This window comes from Gavialis gangeticus, unplaced genomic scaffold, assembly GCF_001723915.1.
Source record: "Gavialis gangeticus isolate Ggan-Ray unplaced genomic scaffold, GavGan_comp1, whole genome shotgun sequence".
Classification (NCBI taxonomy): Eukaryota; Metazoa; Chordata; order Crocodylia; family Gavialidae; genus Gavialis; species Gavialis gangeticus.
The window spans coordinates 14,580,146-14,588,686 of NW_017729025.1; the positions used below are offsets into that span (position 1 = coordinate 14,580,146).

The 8,541-nt window shown below is 42.1% G+C and overlaps 1 protein-coding gene across 8 annotated transcripts in view; it reads right to left on the reverse strand.

The window, feature by feature from the left end:
• The window catches only part of KTN1 (kinectin 1), a 148,740-nt gene that overhangs the window by 31,396 nt on the left and 108,803 nt on the right, over positions 1-8,541 (reverse strand). For 6 of the 8 annotated variants that reach the window (XM_019518424.1, XM_019518427.1, XM_019518421.1 and 3 more), the window contains exons 29-35: positions 7,783-7,873; positions 7,625-7,693; positions 7,164-7,201; positions 6,157-6,247; positions 4,244-4,330; positions 2,157-2,246; positions 965-1,045 (exon numbers count right to left, since the gene is read on the reverse strand). In XM_019518424.1, the coding sequence (XP_019373969.1) occupies positions 965-1,045; positions 2,157-2,246; positions 4,244-4,330; positions 6,157-6,247; positions 7,164-7,201; positions 7,625-7,693; positions 7,783-7,873 (547 nt within the window). The remainder of the gene's footprint in view (positions 1-964; positions 1,046-2,156; positions 2,247-4,243; positions 4,331-6,156; positions 6,248-7,163; positions 7,202-7,624; positions 7,694-7,782; positions 7,874-8,541) is intronic. The other 2 variants (XM_019518428.1, XM_019518425.1) reach the window with 1 other exon arrangement.

Genomic DNA, 8,541 nt, shown 5'->3' on the forward strand with positions numbered 1-8,541 from the left:
AGCTGTGTTCCTGAGGTGGGATCTCTGCACCCACCACAACCCATCCCCAGACAAGCATGCTGGCTCAATCCATCTTCAGAGAGAGCATCAAGTGACTTGGTACTGCAGAAGTGATCTATACCAAGGGGAAGGTAGCCTGGTTCCAACCACTCTCTGCCAGAATACTCAGTTTTACTGAATGGTGCGTGTGCCACCTTGGAGGACGTGGTAGGTTGTCTCCAGGCTTTTGGTCCTTGGAAGACCGAGGCTGAAATAGTTCACACTATTCTTGTCTCAAATGGTCAGACACTGGAGACAAGCCTACAGCTTGACTCATGCTTACAGCAGCTCCTTTCTGGCCCAGTACAGCACATCTGTGCAGAGGCATGTTCCTATTCACAGACTGCTAAGTAGAAGAGACCCAGGGGCTGCTAGCAACTTGAAAGCTGCCATGACACTAACAAATGAAGAGCAACCAGATGGCTGAAGCTGGGGTGTAAGACTTCCTCTCGGTGTCTGAAGTGGTTTGCTCAAGGAGCAACAGCCTCAGGCAAGCTTCTACAACTCTTAAAGCACATAAGAGCGATGAACAGATCACCATCCCAGGATGTGCTCCCCTCCCCAAGGCATAGTAGACATTAGGAACTTCCAATGTCATGCTGGCAGGCACATCCCACAAGTGACAAGTCCCAGAGATTTAGCTTCTACCATGATGCTAGTAAATGCCTGTACAGGGTGTTTGTTAAGACAGGGGCTGTTAATTACTCATCAGCAAAGAAGTCCTAATCAATACCAACACAGAGGACATCCAAACACTTATTCGCCACAGGATGCAAGGAGGAACTTAGAGACTGTTGAGGGTTTTCAGTTTTCACATACCCTATCATGAGACTTGAACCTTACAAGCACAAGCCAAGGAGTAATCCATAAGTTTAATACCAAAAAATACATCATGCACAGCAAGTCTGGCACAAACGATACTGACCTTAACCTCCTCTGACCCCGAACACTCCCTCAAATATTCTCTTGCTGTCTTTTCAAACCTATGGATCCAGTCACTATGGCTCTGTTGGAGAAAAATGCATTTGGTTACAAACACCGAAAATTTAACATCTTGATAAGCACTTCTTTAGGAACTTTTGTTTCCTAACTGCAGGATTGTGGGGTAGATTTTAAGAATATAGAGGTCTGAGTACTGATGTGCTAAACTCCAATCTGAAAGGAATTACATACCTAGCACCATGTACTTAACCAAACACAACTGACTTCCAGTGAGTAACAGTTCAAGCGGATGAAGCACCACCCCAAAAAAATTATGAGGACTGAGAACTAATAAAGGTTGACCTCAGCACTGAAATGTATCTATAACCACGGGGACATTGCAATGAGTATGCAAAGACCTGGAAATTACTGTGTTTTGAATATACTCATATGTGTAAGTTGACCGACTGTAAGTATAACTTAAATATTCTCTTGATGAGTTAGACCTAATCATTATACTTTAATTAAAGTCAGAATTAAGTAGTCTTCAATTGTTTAGCCAAAGTGTTTAAAACAGACTAAAGACTTCATGAACAAGATGTAGTGCCATTCTGCAACCTTAATTTCGCTGATATCTTCTAAACATGTAGAAATTGACTCAAGGACAGTATATTACTCTTCCATACTTTTGAATATATTATGGAAGAAAAGCAATTTCTTTGTGCACATTATAAACCCCTCTAGACAGAGCTTTTTAAAAGAAATAAACCTGTTTACAAGGGCTGAATATGTTTAGCCTGCCTGGAAAAGTCAAGCCAATAATTATATTGAAACCTTTTGCCCATTACTATAGTAAAAAAAAAAAAAAAAGTGACCCACTACACTAGACAGTAGATTAAGACACAATACCTGCCCTTAAAAGTTAACAACCTTGGTTAATGACCAAACATAACAAGGCAAATGAAATAGATAGAAGGGAGGACAGATGAGGCACCAACAACAGATGGATTTTTAGCATTAGTAGCTGTTTGTGCCACCTGCCCGTCCATTACCAGCAGCCAGGAAGGCCACTACAACTGAATGTGCACCACGGAGCACATGTATTTCCACTGTAAGCTTCTTGAGGCAGGGAGTCTAGAGCAATGGGGTCCTTAGCCCATGATCAGGGCTCCAAGTAACACAGCTGTGCATCTTACCAAGTTGGAAGGAAGAGACACCTTCGGAAAGAGTTTCTGCAGCAATTCTCTGGTCTCCATCTCAGCTGCCTCCATGTACTGCTGCCTTTCCTAAATGGAGAGAAATGGCTCAGATGAAACTGGCACTACCTTTTTCACAGGCATGCCTGTATTTTTTATAGGCCTACAATACTTCATCTAACCCAGGGCTTCATTTCAGCCTAACAAAGATTCCATGATATCAACTACCAGCATTTTTCTGATGCTAAATTAGTTCAGAACTTGGCCTTTGTATTACTTACCATATTCCTTCAAATATGAAATTGAATGTGAGAAAATTTGGGTCAATTTAAGGGTAAAACACCCAAGAAATCTCTCTATAGAGTACATAAGAGCCTTTAACTGTAATTAAAACCCAGAGCCATTTTTAGAAGAAATACTGAGCTTTAAAAAGTTCATCATATTCAAAGGAATCTGGTATTCTTTTGTCATCAAAGTTCACCTCCAACCTAAAGCATTCCTGAGGAAATGTTATACCATCACTCAATAATCCTATTACAGCAAAAACCGTGCTACATGGAGTAAACGCATTCACAGATTACATTCTCAAATCAGTGATAAATTAAGTGTTATCTAAACAGTTAATAAACATTTCAACTGAATATTGAATCAATATTGGTTCCGATCACATTTTACGTCTCTACACATTATACTTCCCACAGACCCCCTAACTTAGGACTAAAGCCGGAAAAAGGAAACTTTGTGTTAATGCACATTTGAACCAGGCCAAGAAAGCACGGTTGTCTTTTTTTTAATGATCACTTCACAGCATTTGCCAGGGAGACCCTTATGCCATCCTTCCAAGAGCCCCAGATGAAATGGAAAATAATTATTAGAGCTGTGTGAGGTTTTGGGGGCTTCTTAGGCATCGCTCAGCAAATTTACACACATAGGAAGCAGCTGATGGACACCACACAGTTAGTTACTATGGGGCATGTTTAAAAACAGGACTAGCCACAAAACATTCAGTTTTCCTGCTTGCAGCATGTGGCCATTTAGCCAGCTCAGACTCCTCCTCACTGGAGGCTCCAGTTCACTTTTAAATAAGGCAAAATCCTCTACCCCCTGTGCTGATGGCAGTTTCTGGGAAGCAAACCTCAACACAAACACTATTGTCCTTCAACCGGCCATAGACATTACCAAGCCTCCTGCTCTGGAGTTACTCGGCTGGAAGTGTCATCTGTGGCATTAGGAAGTTGGGATCCAGAGAGATAAAGATGGGAGACATTAGGCTGTGAAGCTATAGGGTTAAAATGGGTTAGTTTTCAACAGTATAAGCTCCATCAATGAGCTGCAAGAGCCTGCTTAAGAAAGAAAACAAGCATTTAGCTGTAGCAAGCAGCAGCTACACAAGCATCCTCTCGAGAGTGGGCTAAGCAGAGGGCATTTAAGCTTTCTTTTAAGACATGGACGACTCCCAATGACTATTTCCCCCCCTTACTCTGGCTCCCTAAGCTTTTCTTTAAAGCCAGCTCCTCTCATTATTTTGATGCTACGTGATTTGTGCAAAGTTAGTATAAGTGCGGCCATGTATTAAGAAACAAACAACTTTGAGAACAATTCATCCAAAATCCCACGGCTTCATTCATCGTGTTTGGCTCATCAGGGCCTGGACAGCTTCCTATCCTTTCAAGATTAAGCTTTCCAAACTAACTTTGGTAGAATAATAAATTGTTTATTAGGAAATTCCTCGAAATAATCAAGTAGTTCCTCTTCACTAAGCTACTAAAGCTTATTAAGGCAAAGCAAAAGCCCACTAGCAGTTCAATCACTAGCATCAAGCAACTTTATTTTCTGGAACCCACCACAAAAGGAAAGATTCACAACAGCTCTAACAATTATGCAAACAAAACAAAATCAGCATGCCCATAACTTAAGAAAAATAACAGACAGGAAGCAGCAGAAGTGAAAGTATATGAATGATCACTCAGAACAGACTTTTCTATATAAAATTGCAGTAAAAGTTAAATGCTTCATTTGGATTTAAAAAACCAGCTGCAGAATTGTTTGTAGCTTAATGCATCGTTTCTAGCAGTTAACATTACAACCTTGGCAGTCTTGTTCACTCTGTCCTGCAGCAATTTTTCAGTTGATGCCAATGCTTCCATTGCTTTCCAGTTTTTCTCCCGAAGGTCCTAATCGTTTTTAGAAAGAATGATTTCAGTTCAGCCAATACTCAAACTGTTTCTGCTTCTACTTCAGAGACAGAGATTTTGCATTCCATTCAGTAATTTGCATTTAAATGCTGGTTACTGCAAGATGATTTTTGCTGGGTAAGATGAGGTACACTAGCAAAACAAGTGGGATGTTTAAGAGTTTGAATGAAAAAGCAAAATGCCAATTCTCCCCACACCGTACTCAGAACTATATCAAGTGTTATTGTGTTAACAAGCATATCATTATTATGTTGGCCACCCCCACACTTTGACTGCACTTGTAAGAAGAAAGAGAAAAGTATTCAGAAGCAGTGAGGAACACAGACACCAAACCACAGATTACACAGAGTGTTAGGTATGTTGAGCTGTATACTCTGAAATGGACCCAAATAGACAGAGAGGTGTGCGTTTAAGCCCCAGCCTTGCATATACATCTGACTGGGCAGACCCCTGCACCCAAGCACAACTCGACTGAAGCCAAAGCCAGTGGGTGTCTGTGTGGACACAAAGGTTAGAGCCTCACTTCACAGCAGTACCCAGCAGAGCTGCTCTCTGTTACACTGAGTTACCAAGAACTGTGGCCCTCCTCTAAGATTCCTGTTTCGCCAGAGTGATGAGCACTTTACAAGGTCTGCTGGGGAACAATACAGAACTTGCTGTGCTCTTGCATCTTTCTTGGCGAGGTCATCAAACGTGTACTCCACAAGATACTGCCAGGCAAGTTTGCAGGTCCAAGGTGGAGGTGGCAAACTAGATTTAAAAATACTATACTCCACTTCCATTTTCTGGAAAGGGGTATGGGCACTGTGTGGGTAGACTGTGGGTGTTTGAGAACTTGACTTCTCCAGCTACCTAACCAGCAAAAAAACTGGACTTAAGACTACCACACTTTCTAGCTGCAACATAAAAGAGGCCTGAAAAACTAGACATTGTACATACCACATTTTTTGCAGGAACCATCTATTAACTTGAGTCTCCCAACAGCAATACTGCTGCTTACAAAACAGGAAGAGCACTCTGGATACAATGTGCAGGGGAGAGTGAGCTTTTGAACCTAAAGGTTTAACCCTTGCCCCAACACTGGGCAGACAATGAACAGATTCCTACATACTATTCCACCATCTACATAGGTTTAGTATATTCATACTCTCCTCTTAACAATCATCTAAAAATCCCATAACTCTGTCCATCTTTCATTCTTGCAACATCTGTAAAGCCTCTTATCCTTCAGTCTGGGACAAATTATGTTTTCTGTGGAAGTTACTTGTATCTTCTTGGACATACACCTAGTACATATCGCTTTGGACACCCATCCATTGATCAATACAGCACCACTAATAGCTGCCATGAAAGGGCTGCTACCTCCTCATAAGCTCTTACTGCAAAAGTGGGAGAAAATATGTCTGGAAGTGGGGTAAGCCTGGTCTGAGCATCACAAAGGGAATGCCCTTTATTGGATTTTAAGTACACCGGATACAAATGAGATGTGTGCCACCCAAGTTAAAGATTAGATTTCAGAGCACAGTTAACCAGGTTAAAAATTAAGTGTGTGAATATTTGCCATTAAATCTGCTCTCCAGCAATTTTTCCCTGCCCATCGAGTCAGTGACTGGACAAAGAATTAACCAAGTGTTAGGCAAGGGTAGATAATTCAGTCCCAAGAGAAAAAGGAAAAGGGAGTGTAATCAAGCATGTGACATGGTATAATGGCAAAGTGGAGTTACTGGCTTGGCATCAGAATACTGGTCACAGTGTGGTTGTGTACATACAGATATAGTCCTCAAGTTTACAAAGAATTTCCTTACATTGTTCTTTTTCCTCTGTTGCTCAACAGCATTGCCCAAAGATGCTAGCTCATTTCGGAGACTGGTAAGTTCGGTCTCTTTTCCTGCAATACTGAATTAGCATGAGAGTCACAAGCAAGTTGGGAGGCAGTTGCATACAAGACTATATTTAGACTACGACACAGAGACTTCCTTCCAAACCTAAGCTCTGCCAAGGCAGGTTCATGGAGCCTGTCCATAAACCTGGACTTGTCCACTTAAACGTGCTCGATTTCTACTGCTTTCTGGCCTGTGGGATCTCTTTGCTTACATGGGTGTTTATCTGTAGGTTCACTATTTACTAATCACCACATAAAGGCTCTGCTTTCTAGCTGGACAGATCATCATTAACACATGCCACCAATTTGCACAAAGACATAATCAAGTGCTATTGTCTGAATGAGGATGCAAATTTTCAGCAGCCACTCCTGACTCCACAAGCCATCCAGACTGATTGGAGAAAAAAAGCTGGCGAGTTTTAACACATCCAGAGGAAAAGCTTGTGAAAGTTGATGCAGACAGGCCTGGCCTAAGCTCTGCAGTTTTTAACATGTTTCATTTCTACCTTGGAACACCCTGACATTCCTAATGTTATTCATCACTGAGATCTTCCTGAGCACAAATTGCTTCATGACATGTAAAAGAATCTACTGCAAGGCAGTGATTACCCAACAATTACCATTTTTGGAAACTTAAATGTTAAGTCTCGGTTCCAGGCATGAAGCTTTACCTATGAACCTGGAGTGCATGTAAACTGAGCTAGAAGTGTCTTGCTTCCGTTATGTTCTCAGCAGAGATTTGGTGCAAGACACAGCTAAGGACTATGATTCAGAAATACAAGTGTGCAGCTAAACTTCACCAAGAAATACAACTCATGTAAGCCGATATTCTGGGGAAGCATCTGCTTTTACTTGGGCCAAGTTTTTCGTACAGTAATTGAAGTGACGCATATTAACATTACTAGCCTTTAGATTTCTGGCAATACTTACACTTGCAGCAGCTCTTCACTTTGGACAGTCAGAGATGCCTACAAACAGATCAGAAAAAAATTAAAAACAGATGAACAACAGCTGGTTGTATTGCAGAGAATGTGCCTGGCTTTGTTAATTGGTGCTTCCTGCCACACTAAGCCTTTCAGGGCATCCAGTTGTCTTTGGCCAGACAGTTGGCAACTGTAACATGCAGCCTCAAGGGCAGAGAGTGGGAGGCAAGACTGTGGTAGGTAAGAGTCTAAATCTGGAGTGAAGCCCTAGGAAATAAAAGGGCAAGTAGGAAGAAAGACCGGGACCCAACAATTTTGTTAGCTGGATGCATTTCTAATGTTACTTCCATCCATTGTTCTGGACTGAACCTAGCTGAAAGTATGGTGACTCCCCTGACAAGCATGCAACGTGACAGAGCCCGGGGAACCACACCCATCAGTATCAGCTAGCAGAGGTGAAGGTCGTACCTGTTTACAGCTCTCTTGCTTTAATTCTTGAATTTGAACTTTGAACAGTTCGTTCTCTTTTGTTACATCCTGCAGAGAGAGAGAGAACCGCGTCACACACATGCACAGACAGGCGCTCCCCATTTATTGCACTGGGCACCTCCATACTAAAACATCACCTGCAACTGTTTTACTTTGCTTGCGATTTCTCTCCCCCTTTCTTCTAACAAAGCCTCCATCCTCTTCACCTGTTCTTCCTTCCCCTTCAGCCTGCAGAGTTCATTTAGAAAACAACACATTCTGATTCATAAATAAGTCACTTAGTGTTGATACTCTAGGTGTTGCTGAGTTTGCAGCAGTGATCAAATTAAACCTGCACAACCACAGTTGCCACAGGAGGCCAATCTGGAGAGAACCAGGCAGCTATGCAATGACTTCTGCACCAAGGAAGATGAAAATAGCACCAGCTGCAACAGCATGTGCTGCACGCATGTCCCTGAAGCCTCAGGCATTAGACAGCAAGTTCATTTAGTCATTAATTACCAAGACAGTATTCGAACGAGATAGAAGATGAACTGCTAATGCCCACAACCAATCCCCCCAGCCAACTGGTTTCAATTAAATCTGGCCTCTGTGCTGGCAGCGTGGAAATCTGAGCGTGGCCCATGGGCAGGTAGAGAGATTTCCTTTCCCCAACCCTGAGGGGAATGGCCAAGAACAAGGCTCTGGATGATAACCCCATTTATCTCTTGCTGGGATCAAGATGCAGGGGGCAAGGTCTCTCCAGAAAGACCAGTCAGATGACATGTTCACCCATCTGAGTCTAAGGCTTTTAAATCAGCCGCCTCTGAAATGCACACGTTCATTATCCATCTTAATATTAGACAACATTATCACAAGTAATGAGAGTAAAATTACATCGACAATGGAGAACACAG